The sequence below is a fragment of the Nasonia vitripennis genome, chromosome 5 (assembly GCF_009193385.2).
Source record: "Nasonia vitripennis strain AsymCx chromosome 5, Nvit_psr_1.1, whole genome shotgun sequence".
Classification (NCBI taxonomy): Eukaryota; Metazoa; Arthropoda; class Insecta; order Hymenoptera; family Pteromalidae; genus Nasonia; species Nasonia vitripennis.
The window spans coordinates 5,141,698-5,156,467 of NC_045761.1; the positions used below are offsets into that span (position 1 = coordinate 5,141,698).

Consider the following 14,770-nt stretch of genomic DNA (forward strand, 5'->3'; position numbering starts at 1 on the left):
AAAGCGGCTTCGATGTTTTTCTTTAATTCGAGCGTTTCGAGCGCGAAAGAATGACACGTGACTTTCTCGTTGGAAAAACACATCGCTGGGGGTATTTACGTGGGGTAAAGCGATTCTCCGCGATGTGCAAACCTCGAGCAATTCGAAAACGAGAGAGCTTACGGTGTCTTCGTGCGGAGTGTTCGAAAAACTGTATACCCGTGGCCGAAGAGCGCGTCATTAATCACGCGTCAAACTTTGCAATACGGCGTTGCGCTTCAAAAACGATACAGAGCAGACACTCTGCATCTCTCGATGGAGTGAACCGCGGATCATCAGGTGTAATCACGATCGAGTGGTCCGATTAATTACTTCGCTCGCTTCCCCAGCTGTATCGTATAGTTATACATACTTAGCGTCAGCTGCGGATGATCGATGTAGCAAGGATTCGAGATGCTTTCGAAGAGCACTTTAGCATTGCAAATTTCGGCTCGGTATACGCGCGAAAAAAGCCATATAAGTAGCGCCAAGGAGCCGTAAAACGAGAGAGATTTAGAACTGCCTTTCCCCCAACGTCCGGGACTCTCTTGCTTTCTAGTCTCTGGCTAGGGACGATAGGTGGCGCACAGGCACTTTTGAATCTCCTTCATCGGAATCAGCGCGCGGAATGTATAAATAAGAGTGGACCAACTGCGCCAATATTGTCTCGCTCGATTTGCGCCCAAGCCGCCTATGCTATAACTGCGCCTGAATTGTAATATACTACTTCTCTTTAGTTGTTTACAACTCTTCTCCTCAAAAAGAAGAAACACAATTTTCTCTCCCAGCACTGTCTCGGAAGAATCGCGCTAATCAGCTTGAAACTTTTACCCGCGGACTCGTTAACATTATAAGTATACACATTCCATGCAGATAGCGAAAACTCAATTCCCTAATGAGAGCCGCGTGAAAAATTCAATTGCACAGCCGCCAAGTGGAAAGTGTCTAGTATATATATATATACATATATATATACATATATATATATATATACACTCGCTGTGCGCACCCACGCTAAGCTCATTGTCCGTAATGTCGTTTCGAAAACGGAATTCTCTCAAGGAGCGAATGTAGGCAAAAATATCCGAACCGTAGTGCTCGGTATTAATTATATAATAAACGCCCCGGGAATGACGAAACGCGCAAATCGTTGCAACGATGACTCATCTTAAGTGGATTAGACGACGACAGCTGTGTGCTGCTGATGCATACGCGTCGCGCGGCATGACCGCGTGAGCGCGAGGCTAATGGGCCGGTGAAATTAGCCGATGCTGTAGAGGCGGCTAATGAAATCAGGTGATCGCGCCCGCGCGCGCGAGTGCGTGAAAGTGTCAGCGGGAAATTCAGAGAGAGAGAGGCTATATACATACGTGTGCGCTGATTACGCCGTATACAAGGGGCTTGACGAGTTCATCGCCGATTCGCGGCTTTGCGGAGGTAAACAAAGCCTCGTAGTTATCCTGGTTAACGGATCGGGATGGCTATTGTAAAATCGCGTTGATGAATTATCGACCAGAAGCGAAAAGCGTCACGCACATATAACAGTTTTCCCATATCCATTAGAAGCCTAGCTATCGCATTCCTCTATTATTAGGATCGATCGAACGAAGGCCGGCCGACGACACCGCGCGGACACATAGTATAGGCCTCTTCATATTCCGCGCGATTGCGCACTCGGCCCGACGTTCGCGCAACAAGTGTGCAGTCGTCGTCGCGCAAGCCGAGCCCTAACGCGCACAGCCCCTATACTCGCTCTATCTCTCTCTCTCTCTCTCTCTCTCTCTCTCTCTCTCTCTCTCTCTCTCTCTCTCTCTCTCTCTCTCTCTCTCTCTCTCTCTCTCTCTCTCTCTCTCTCTCTCTCTCTCTCTCTCTCTCTCTCTCTCTCTCTCTCCATACACCGAGAACTGATACAAGGAATTTCGCGAACGAGCAAAGCCAGCTCTCACTGCCGCTCAAAAGCTCATACAGCATATGTAGGATATGCTCGCGCGTAAGAGTTCGATATTATACGTTATTAACGGCTGACAGCTCGGAATTTGATTATTCTCCGTTGAAAGCAGTACTCGAGAGCCCGATCTCCCCCCCCACACACAGTGAGTGCAGCACGCAGTCTTTCGTAATTTCGTTCCGATCGCTTATAGTCGTCCGATATGGCGAGCGCGAATTTAAATTACAAATGTAATTAAATCAATCTAGCTAAAGCAAACTGCGGGGGCGGAGCTTCGCTCAATCGTTCCCCTTGTCACCAAGCCAGAATCGAACAAAAAAAATTGCGCGGATGGGGAGGACGCTACGAGACTATTAATAACCGATATCATTCATTTCTCTCATTGTTGTAGTAACTGCGCTGAATCGTAAAACCTGCAGAGCGGCGTGCGAGGGCTTCGCTTTCGAGGATTCCAATCAATTAAGCAGCGCAGCTGTTGAGTACGCGCTTGCGAATAATTCATCCTCGATCCGAGTGTACCTTGGCGCGTACGTGCGCGTTTAAAACGTCATATAATGCTGCCCAACGATTGCCGCCCGCGCGTGTTCGGAAAAGGGGATAAGTGCGCGGGAATATGGATCGCGAATTGTCAGTGTTATTGCGAGGATGAGTGCCGGGCTGAATTATAACGCACTCGGCGCCTGCATCCATACGCGGAATTCATATATTCATGAACGTCGAACGCGATTCGGGCGTTGTCCAAATATAAACAATTTTCCCACTCGAAGCTACATCGATCGGCGGACGCGGGCTACTTTTTCGCCTATAAACTTTTGTCCGCTCTCTTTTGAAAAAGCCCGTGTGCATACAGAGCGCCGCGCGCGCACAAAAGGAATATTACTTCCGCGATTATTCGGCGGATGGAAAATCCGAAGCGTTCGAAAATCCCGCTAAAGGAAGCCGACGATCGGTCTTTCGTGTGTATACGCCGCGTTCTGCGCTCTACCAGATATATAGGTAGCGCTACAACAAGGTCCCTTTGAAAATCGCTCGATCGAGGGATTTCATCCGGCAGGCAACGCAATCACACGGGTGCGAAGAGCGAAGAAAAAACGAACGAACGCGTGCTGCTCGATCTTCGTCGGGGGCGCGCGCAGTCAAACAAAAAAAAGGGCCGAGAGCCCTCTTCCAATAAGCGCGCGGCGGCCTATTTGTAAGAATGGGAAATTTCTTCATATAACGCCGACCATTTTTCACCTCTTCCGCAGCTCTCTCTCTCTCTCTCTCTCTCTCTCTCTCTCTCTCTCTCTCTGCGGGGGAAGATCGAGCCTGTCGGAAAAAGCGACGGGAACGAAAGAGAAAGAGAGAGCTGCAGGGTGACCGAAAAGGAACCGCAGCGCGTCGGCTTAATGAGCATCGCGGTCCGCACGGCTGTTCACGTAAGCCGTCGCCACACACGTCGAGGAATCGATGACGCGAATATACGAGCTGTATATACGTCAGCTAACGACGCTGCGGTCCAGTCTGTTTACGTACACGGCTGGACGGTCAAGGCAGTATCGATTCGGCGCTGCGGCGACTTCTTTTTTTTGTCTCCTTCTTGTTTAGGGAGCGAGGGACGAAAGTAGCGCAAGCGATTTGGGGAGGCCGCTGCAGTTTAGGCCGAGGCACGCGTCGTCGGGAATGAATTTTTTATCGCTCCTATATATGAATCCGGGACGTTATATTGTGTGCGAGGAAAGCCGATTTTTCGCGCCGCGTCGAAACAGCGTTTATTCGGACGGAGTCCTCGAGCCCACTTCTTTCCGATGAATTCTTCATGAAGATGTCGGATAGAGAAGCATGTTGCGAGTATAATCTCGGGAGAAGTCAGCGTTTTGAAGACGTGCTCTTCAGCAGCATAAAATAGAGCCAGGCTTACATTTCAAGTAGTAACGGGCGAAGTGTGTTCGGACGTCCATCGAACGACTCGGAAAAGAGCCCTTTTTGACTCCTTTTTCACGCATATGGTGCGGCTTTAGCCCGAGCGCGAATTTAATCTACGCACGCAGGAAACGAGGAGGAGAAAATTTTTACGTTTTGTTAATTTCGTTTTTTAATCTTTTGTCCGGCTCTGTTTGTTCGAGCCTTTCGAGCGTGACGAGAAACGGCTGCGCGGCGGCTGACGCGTAATCTATTAACTTCTAAAGGGCAGTGGATTAAATTTGCAAACTTTCTACAGGCTATAGAAATTTAATTATAAAAAGTGCATTGTGAAACTATCGATACGCTCTCGTTACATACAATCTACGATTTCTCGGCGATTGAAAACGTATTTTTTGTATGCGTTGTGCGGAAATGTCGCAGTTTACTAAAACGTAGCGCATCGCTTTGCGAACTTTCCTTTCCAAATACTGCGAGCTCCAATTTCTCGGTTCCAGCGATTCCACGATTGAAAAAAAAACAGACGATATTTCATACAATTTTTTACGCTCGAATTTTTAACGACGCGCACTCCGTTAAAACAATGCGGATTTACTCCTCTTTCTCCGTACGGATAATGTCCCGGCCATTACAATGCGCGACTTATCTCGTGTCCAGCTAAACAAGGCCAGACGCGGCTTATTCATTTCCAACTATTTATATGCATCGAGCATTCATCTCCGGCAAATATTACCGGCATCGCGCTGAATAACATTTACGTCCGCTATTATATATTATCCTGCAGCTTTGACGTTGCGATGAGTTATTATACAAATCGCAATGAAAGCCTTCGCAAATGAACGAAACAACTTTTTCGCGTAAATATTTCATACTCGAGTTCTATAATTCGAGTCGTAATTGGACCTAAAGCATACACAACGAATTCCACGCGCGCGCTGGCTAATTAGTCGAGAATATAAGCGTACTCAGCAAAGCTGTAAACGCACCGACGAATTTTTCTGCAATTCAGCATACCGCCTGCGGAGAATCAAATTATTTCCAATATAGATTTATATAGTTCATCGCGAACAAACGAAATATCCTCCGCTATTTCAAAAATATCCCGAGCAAGGGCGTTGCAAACATAAAGCCCCGGCGATCGCTGTTGTTATCAGCCTCCGCTCGATAACAGAACATACTCGTGCGCAAAAAATAACGATCTGTTATAACTCCATATCATCCGCAGGATTTTCAAAACAAAGGCCTATATTCTCTCCCTCGAAAAATCATTAGGGCGTATCTATATCTCTCGATGCAATCTGTGCGACGGTATACGGATATCTGGACGTCGTCTTATATGCTTTTTCCACGCGCTTGGATTAGAGCCCTCCCGGTTATATATATAGAGAGCCAAAGCTCTCTCGGCACCAGCAGCAGGGGGGGGGGGAATCAAGCGCTGCGGTCTAATTATCCACGCCCACTTGTATTTTTCCGTCTCTCGAATCTTCGACGTGCTACTGCACTCAGGGGGGATTTACCGAAAGCTTCTGGGAGATCAGCGTCTCTTGCGCGCAGTTTATGCCCCATCTCGAGTTTCGAGAGCTGCATGGGAATGTGGCTTAATCGACGCTGCGGGGGCGGGCGGCTCACTCGATTGTTTACTTTATCGGCGCTTCTTTTTAGGCCGCGGGCCTGTATAAAAACCGCGCGCGGCTGCTCTTTGAATGTTCACTCGTGTAGAAGTTTCGAGGTTAATTTCCGCGGCATTGTCTCGTACCGAGGGGATGAAGTGCGTGTGCAGATGACAATTGGTTCTCGCACTCGCGAGACTCGCTAAGCGGATTATACGATATAGTATAATATTCCCTCATCGTCGCGAATTTCACAATTCCGAGTATATCATCATCTCTAGCGCGCGTACACGTATAGCGTCATAGGGGGGGGGGGGGCTGCTGTAAATGGTCGGAAATATTTTTCTGAAAAACTCGGGACGCATAAAAGAGATAATGCGAGACGATACGCGCCGGAGGTACGAATGTAATTTGCCCGACGACTACTGTGTCTTTTTTTTCTCTGGCAGGCACTAGCACCCAGACGCAGAGATCGCGATCTCGGGTATACAGAAGCAGAAAAAGAGCCATTTTTCGAGGGCTCCGCTCGCACACGGCGTCGCGGAAAATGTGCGCGTTAGCGATGCTATGAAGAATAAGTCGGCGCGGGGATTCCCGGCGAATATATTTTTCAGACTCGGCGGAGCTGATTTATGAAATATTTATGGTGTCTCGTCCATCAACAACTCGCCCGCTCTCCGCCGAGTAAAAAAGAGTGGGAGAGAGAAAGAAAGACTCGTCATTATCCCTCCTAACTCGTCGGCGTTCTCTCGAAAATTTTCTCATGTACATTTCTCTGCCCTCGGAAAATCCTCGGAGAATCAGAAAGTAATAACAGCCGAGCAGCGTCCGCGCCAAAGCAATGCATCATTTGATATTCATGCTTCCGACTACTGCTATACTCTCTCTCTCTCTCTCTCTCTCTCTCTCTCTCTCTCTCTCTCTCTACTCCCTCCCGCGCAAAAGCACATCAGTCACGCAGGTAATAGTCAGGTCCCCCTGTTAGGGCGACCTGACTCCGAGAAGTGGTAGGTATATGCGTATAAGAAGAAAGTTCGCCGTTCGCCTGCGCGTGCACACCTCGAGATAAGAAAAACAATATTGGCGCGCGGGGACAAATTAATACACCGCAGATTGGTAATTTCATCGGGAATTACGTCGCGAGCAGAGAGAAAGAGAGAGAGAGAGAGAGAGAGAGAGAGAGAGAGAAACTCGATAAATAACCCTCCGGAAGCGGTATAGAGAGAAACGAGGAAAGAAACGCTCCCGGCGCCGGATTCCAGCGCGTTTATCCCCGCGTCGTCGGGGGACAGCTGTCGCTTCGTATATAGATATATCAGGCGCGTGTATACGCGAGACGAGCCTAAGACCGACTAACTGGAATCCGCACTCCTCTCTCCGCAAGGAAGAAAAGAGAGATAATAAAACTGCGACTCAAGGCATCTCGGCTGCATGCATGCGATCATACGCCCCAGTTGCCTCTTTCAAATCACGCGTATATACTATCGCGCCTAATTTATGGTAAAAACCGTCGCGAGGATGCGGCTTGTCAAATGGATTTTTTATTAGTGCGCCGCGGCACGTCCTTTCGACTAATTGCCCGGAAGGAAGGGGATGAGCGAAGAAAAATGGCCCGATGATTAATGCACCCCGTGTATGGTTATTCGAATTTTTCGCGCTGCATCGCGGGCGAAACAAAGAAATATTATTGATAGTCGTAGAGCGAGAATAACTTCCTCGCGCCGAGAATCAAGGCTGACGCTGCTGAAACGAAGTTAACTAGCTCGCGGACACGTAGCTGCTTTTATTGAATTTTAATTCAATCGTGATCTCGACGTCGAAGAAAAAAGAGCGACCGCTCGAAAGTTCCGAGTGCGATTCTATATATCCCGAAGAAACGAGCCAGGAACTAAAGTTTCTCCCGAGAGCGGAGAAAGGAACAGTTGTACACACGCGCATTTCAATCTGTTGCGTTACACAACGGCGATGATAGATCGCGCGGGTCTCCTGTGCTGCTATGTGGTACGGAAAGGTCCGCTTCTTTGCCATACAAGCCTCACTTTGCCTATAGGCGAGTAATATATCACACATTTCCTCGGAAGCACGCCGAGGGAAATTGTAAAGAAAGCTCGGGACTATTGTATACGTGTACGATTTCGCAGCAGCCGCCAGCCTCGCATTGACTTTTTGGCCTGTCCTCTCTAAACTTATTGTGAAGCTGGAGCAAGAGTCGATAAGTTAACTGTCTTTCTCTCTCGCCCCGCTTTTTTCGCTCTCGCAAAAGAAAAGAGGAGGTGCCGTAAAATTCCCGCGCGCGAGAGCCACGTACACACACGACGCTTTATACGACTTGCTGTCGGGGAAATTCAATTCGGCTTTGAGGGATTTTAAGAAGTTTCCGCGGCCGCGTGTTTTACTCCGGCGCGCGCGACGATGAGGTTTCGAGATAGAAAGTGTAGTCGGTCAGCCGCTTCCAAAATTCGATCTATAATTGACACATCGAACGCGAAAGTAGGCCAGGGCGATTGAATCTGTCAACACCTGACGATCGCTCACACGTTAATGTACAACGACTAGTCCGACGAGCATAGATCGAACCGATGATTGGTCTGTCGGATAAGGCTGACGCGCGACAGACTGGTCGACTCCCGTTGTCTTCTCGTGTCAGCGCTGTAATAACCCATTCGCCAGTTCGTTGACGACGACGACTGTAACGGATTCGTCCCATTCGGGTCGAAAAGCGTAAAGTGTCGGCTGACGATCGATGGATACGATGGACCGTCCTGATCCAGAGCTGCACGCGCACATACACATGTAAAGCGTAGCCAAATTCGATTTGAATCGCCGATAGGAAGTTGTACGCAGGTGCGCCTAGATCCGAGCAAACGGAGGCTCGATTAGCCGCGCGTCTGCGGCACATGTGTACCAGATCGGAGTCACTGATAATAATCCGATCGGCGCGCGACTTTGCCGTGAAAAATTGCCTCCGAGAGAAAAAGGATCTTTCCTGCGCGCGCGTGTGACCGAGTTAAGAATTCAGCTGCTTGACGGATGACGTCGTCGTCGTTGTTGATGTTGCTGCTTCGAAGAGCGAAGTGTATCTATTAGAGAAAATCGTCGCGCAATCCGTAAAACGCGGCCTTGATACGTTGGCGATGCTTTCATTCCCGGATCTATAGCATGATATCCTGCACTCTAGTAATTAAAAGTAGAAATACTCTTTCCCGCTGTATTCGTCCAAAAAACACACTAACACATACACACACACACACATACAACTCGCTTTTCATCCCGCCTGTACACGCGCGCACAGAGTACGTTATATATAGAGAAGGGCAAAAATAGCGGGCGTATGTGCAGCGCATGTATCGAAATAAATTACGAGTCGCGATCTCGCTGAATTACGAACTGCAGCGGCGATGCCCGCATCTGGTCGTCGCTAAAAGTAATAAACACAGCGCGCAGCTCTCGTATATAGCTCTGCAACTATGCAGGGGAATTCGCGCGACAGATTGCGCAGTTTGACGTCGCGCGATTTCGCTTTTAATGCTCGCACCCGCGTGTGCGCTGCACCTACATTCATATACACGTCCCGCGCGCGAGTTTAACTTTTTTTTTCGTCTGATTCCAGGGGCCGGTCGCGAGAGTATAAAAATATATTCCCACGCGTGAAACGAAAATTTAACGGAAGATTAAAGCATAATGTCAAATTGGCTTGCTTTGCGCGCGACACGCCGCTGTGACAAGTGTGTAACGTGCGGGAATTCGTACGAAACCGAAAATTACGCGGCGACGGAGAGCGAGGGAGACGAAGCGTCACGCCATGAAAATACACCGCCCGCGACTGCAGTATAACGATCGTAAACTCGCATTAACGATCAAGCGAGACCGACGACCGAATTGAGCTGGCAGATGTTATAAGCTGGATTGGAATATACGCGCGTATGTACGGCTGGAATGTACTGCGGCGACGTGACTCTCTTTTTATTTTTTTGTTTGTCCTCCGCGAGTGTGATGGACGTGCGGTGGAACGTCGGCTGTTTGCTTTTTCGACGATCGATGGCTATATATACCGTTCGTATATCTCTGTTTGATTTAATTTCGCCGTGTCGAAAAGGCCGTTCGACTGTACTTGTTTAAATCCATTTTGATCCCGATAAACTTGTTTTGAAAGCTTTGCAGCTTCGCTTATTCACAAAGTGCATTCATAGCTGCGAACGACGGGATTTTCGAATTTCCCCGCACGTTGCTTTCCCGGAATCGAAGAGAGCACGGGGTAGACCATATCTGCTTTCAGCGAGATGAAAATGTGTCGGCGCCGTCAGAGCGAAAACCCGGAATAGTTTAAAGCACTCGAGCATACGAGTAATGAGCCGGAAAGTTCCGGCCGCAACAGAGGGGCAGAAATTTTTATCGCGGGTTATGCAAACACACGAACGCGGGCGTATGAAGTTCCGCGGATTAATGCACGCCGAGGATGATAACCGCAAAAACTCGGCTTGAAAATAGTAAAGCAGTGAAGTAAATAAGCGGAACATATAGTGGAAGGACCCGTCGATTGATTCCCGACGGATACATCCCGTACGCACATTATTACGTACAATACTGTACACACCGCCGTAGAGGCGCAGTCCATATATAAAGACGTATGCCTATATGGGGGAAGAGGGTCTACGAGACAATATGTATTTGATGATGTAAGCTCTCCGAGGGGTGCGTATACGCAGACCTCGCTCTTAACAATTCCGCCATATCCTCCTTTTCGTTTTGGCCGAAGGTTGCGGCGTTATATGCGCTCTTCGCGGAAAGAGACACCGTTAGGTTTGGTCAAACATGAAATCCATAACTGCTTCTTTCTCGCACGCGCGAGTGCATAATTCAACAAGTTCGAGAGCTATCGCCCGCTAAATCCCCCTGAAAACTTATTCCAAGGAATACTCTCGCATTATACGCTGATGCGCGAAAGAAAGCGCCGCCGGACAATTGAGCGCGCGCCGCGCTGATAATTAGCCCCGCGCGGAGAGAATAAGAGCTGAAGCACAACTGGCCGATGAGATCAGAGCCGCAAAAATAGCGAGATCTCCAAGATTGCTCTTCTCGGCTCTCAATTTCATCGTTTCTCTTCGGGCCCTACGCCGCGCCAGTTTACTGCAGCGCGCGGGCTTTTAAATTACTCGTTAAATTTAAGAGTCTTGAGAGAAAACGACAAGTCTATCGGAAATTTAATCAATTGGATATAAGGTTAAAGATTCGATGCTCTCGTGCAGAAAAAAAAATTCACTCGGCCGCAATTAGCCCCGCGCGTCCTCTTTTCATTAAATTTCTCCCCCTCGCGGAGGCATTCCCGATGCGGGCGCTATAGCGGGCAGAGGCTCGGCCTAACTATATACGTCGGGGTATTAATTACGCGGCTTTCTCGTCGCCAATTCATTGTCCGCCTGGCGTATAATTCGCTTGGCAAATCGAGCCTCGCGTGCGACCAAGGGGATAATGTACGATAAGTGCTACAAGGCTCTCGGTGCAACCGGTGTCAACGACCTCGTCACACATTCATTATTATATTTTTCGTTTTTCGATTCGAATATTCGCGTTTATATTTGCCTCGAGCGGCGAATCCCATGCAGCCGTTGAGATTGAAGGTATTACAGGAATGATCGATTCACCTCGGCTCTTCCGTCTCTCGCTCGACCGAGGACTACTATTAGTCGCCGTTGCGGCTTTTCGACCAAGCGCGTATACGCGCATCGCGCAGAGTTATGACCCGTATACGCTCCGCACAGTATATGATGCGCATGCAATTACGCACAATATGTACGCGCGCGTCCCATAAACTCTAAGCCCGGGAATCCGCGCGCAAGCTTGCCGGGATCACAGCGGCGCTAAACTCTTTGGTACGATGCAACTGTGCGGGATCCTCGAGAGGCAGTTTTAATCGCGTTGTTCGTCGGGATAAAAATAAAGAAAAAATTAATCGTCGAGAAGGCGCTCGATCGCACGCGCACTTGTACACGCGAGTCGCCGCGTCGATTTATCATCCTCATAGGCGGGAGCAAAAAGCTCCGGGGAAAGCGAGCCCTGGAACTGGACATTCGATACTTCAGGCGCGCTACCCTTTTTTTACTCTCCTCCCTCGACTACACGGGCTGTGTGTTAAACAAACGTTAGCCAATCGAGCAATAAAACGCAACGAAACAACCTGCAGTCCTGTTGATGTAGAAGTCGAAAGCGGCGAGCGGGCCGTAAGTGCTGGAGCACTGCGAGTCCCGGTGTTCCACCTCGATGGTCCATCCTGGCAGCGGTCCTTTCGGCGAGCTAACGGCTCTCACGGCCATCAGCACGGCGGGCAAAAGCCGGGGCAGGCTCTGCTCGTGACGCGGGTCCGCAGGGGCAATCACAGCCAGCTTCACCACGCCGAATTGCTGCTGGCGAAGAGCACTCGGAGCCGGTCCCATCATTGCCCAGCAGCAGCACGACTGCACGCTCAGCAGCAGCAGGAGCGAGCTGCTGACGCGCGGCCTCATCGCTATTGCCTTCGAGTGATAGTGCGAGCGTGTGTGAGTTATCGTCGGTCGAAAGCTCGTACTTTTTCACGCGTGAGCTTTGGAGAGCTTTCCTCGTTATATATCCTTCTGCAGCGCGACTCTCGGGATACGTTCGAATTGCGCGATGAAAGCGCGGAGACGTTATAACGTGTAATTACGAGGGCGGCGAGAAGAAGTCTGAATAAATAAATTTAGATTGAAAAAGGCGCCTCGACTTTGACTGCTGACCGAACGGGATCCGGTATACACGTACGCCTGCTCTGGCTTTTTATCTCGTTTATTAGCTGCAGCGATGTGCTTACACGTCGCCTTTCAAAGTCAACTTAGAGAGCCGGTGCTGCAAAAAGCACGTCCATGTATCAAATTCCGTCCGGCGGGTCGCGAGCAAAAACAACTGCGCGCAATCTGCTGCTGCTGCTGCTGCAGAGCTTTTGGCGCTATAGTGTGTATACAATCCCGGGGACAAAGATAAACAGCTATACACGGAATCGCGTTCGCTTGTCGTACATCGTGTAATAGTTGCGCTATGCACTTAGGTATTTACCGATCCGTAGAGGAAATCTCTCCAAGCGCGGGGGGAAAAAATTTAATGAATTCAAGCTCGTCGTGTCACACCTGTGCTAGTCTCTCGTCACTGCGGGCTTCTCCGACTGCGCTTCCTACGTCGTCGCGGGGCGCAGTAGTAGCCCCGCCGGGTAGCTCTCATCTTCGCCGCGTTTACGGCTCGTCGCTCTGCTGCTCATCGAGGCCCCATCCGCGAGCTCTTGGCTTTTTTAAAACACTTTTCACTGTATATCTTACGCTGCCGAAATTATCGCACTGCTGTTAATGTGTACACTTTGCACTTCACTGGAAAAAAAGCCTGGCGTTGAGAAATCGTCGCTTCGGTTATACATGCGAATTTTCCGCTCTACGGCTGTCAAGCCCTTTTTTCGCGGGGCCCGAGAGGGAATCGCGCGCCGCGGGATTAGATAAACGAGCCGCGGACGTATAGCGTAATTGCTCGTCGCCGCTGCTATTTTCACGACGTCTCGGGGATTATATCGTTTGAAGAAAAGAGAGAGAGAGAGAGAGAGAGAGAGGATCATGTTTTTCCCGGGAGAGTCGCCTCTGGGTAATTGTTGGCGCGAACGCCAAGAGCAATTTGTCGAGAGCGTAAGTACGACTCGATGTTTTTCTGAAGGTCGTTATAAGGCTGAGGCGGTGAAAAATCGGAGGTATAGATTACGCGCATCAGTGATCCACGACCATCCGTTCGATTATGACTTTGTTTTTCGCAAACTATCGTGAAATACTGTCGCTGTGTGCCTATACGAATAAGCTGAATCAGAATCCGCCGTCGAAAAGCAAAGTCGTTGATAATCGCCGGCCGATGGGCTTTAAAGAGCGTCGCGAGAAACTTTGCCGCTTTATCGACGTTTTCTTTCACCCGCACTACGGTCGCACCCCGCTATACACTGATGCTCTCTTCATTCGACGATCAGAGCTGGAACTTTTGTGCGGGAGTCTTTGACGATATTGTTTTACATCATATCGACGCGGTCATGATCGTCGCTGCATATAGGCGAACTTTATTTTTTCGTCGCTGCTGCAAGCTTGCGGGTGACAAACGATTCTGCGCGTATAGCTCGTTCGTGAGAGCGATGGCTTTGTTTTTAAAAACATCTCGCGCGTAAAACGCGTTCCGTGTATACGTACGTACGATCGAGATGCGATGCTTGCGATTTAACGATTAAAAAAACGTCGACGGGCGCACCATCAGCCAAAAAGCGGATTAGACAAGCGCGAGAGGAAAAAAGTGGACAGGGCGATAGCGCTGTTATGGCCAGGGAGAGAAGCTCGTTAATTCCGGAGCGAGTCGGGGAATTAGCATGAACACGAGGAGGCTACGCGCTGCAACAGCTGCATTACCAGCGGACACACTCCTCGCAGCAAAAACTACGAGTAGCGAAGGGGCTGCAGCTGTTTTCGTATTGTATACGTGCGGGAATTATACTCGGAGACGCGACTAGAGCCGTTGGCGAGCTTTGACGGCTGGAAATGTTTGCGCGAGTGTAGGAGTTATTAAAATTGAGAGAAAAATAGCCGAAACCACGTGGAGAGAAAATTCGGTGAATCTGCCGATGACACACTCCCGGAGTTATCCCAGAGAAGAAGGTTAATGAGGACAGGCCTGTAATTAGCTAGAGCGACGTATACCTACACACGCAGCCGTGTTTGTCGTTCTTTTTGCCCCTTAAACTACGCCCGCTCCTTTTTCGCTGCCGCGGACGAGATGAATAATGAGGGTATACGCGTTCGCGGAAAAAACACAGCTATATACTGTCTCCTACACGCTGTATGCATCACACACGCGACAAGAGAGTGAGCCGCCGACTGTTATAAAGCACAAACGGAGAAATCTTTCGTGCACAAGAAAAAAGTTATTTTCATAGCATTACTTTTCTCTCGAGTCCAAGTGACTTGTTTACCAACGTCTCTCGCAGCCACGTGCGCGCACCTGCGAGAGTAGTCTCTTTGCGATAATTCGCTAATCGAATCCCGGCCGAAGAAAAACGAATCACTTCCACGACGATTCCCGGACAACTTTCTCGGCCCCGAGAGCGCGACTAACGCACGCGCAGGAATAATTGAAACAAACTCGTAGATATAAAACAGCATACAAATCCAGCAAGCGAAGTTTTATTCTCGAAAGCTGTTTTTCGCGCGCGAGAGATTAGCGCGAGCGCTAGGACATTATCTGGCTACTGCGCGCGGATGCATTTTCCGAG

At 49.3% G+C, this 14,770-nt stretch overlaps 1 protein-coding gene across 8 annotated transcripts in view; it reads right to left on the minus strand.

Annotated features, from left to right (window-relative positions):
* Positions 1–14,770, minus strand: part of LOC100120090 (atrial natriuretic peptide receptor 1) — an 85,109-nt gene that overhangs the window by 55,907 nt on the left and 14,432 nt on the right. For 3 of the 8 annotated variants that reach the window (XM_031932048.1, XM_031932045.1, XM_031932046.1), the window contains exons 2-3: positions 12,615–12,848; positions 11,654–11,987 (exon numbers count right to left, since the gene is read on the minus strand). The exons of 4 other annotated variants lie outside the window; for them this stretch is intronic. In XM_031932048.1, the coding sequence (XP_031787908.1) occupies positions 11,654–11,978 (325 nt within the window). In that variant the 5' untranslated portion in view covers positions 11,979–11,987; positions 12,615–12,848. Of the gene's footprint in view, positions 1–11,653; positions 11,988–12,614; positions 12,862–14,770 lie in introns of all 8 variants that reach the window. One more of the 8 variants, XM_031932047.1, reaches the window with a different exon arrangement.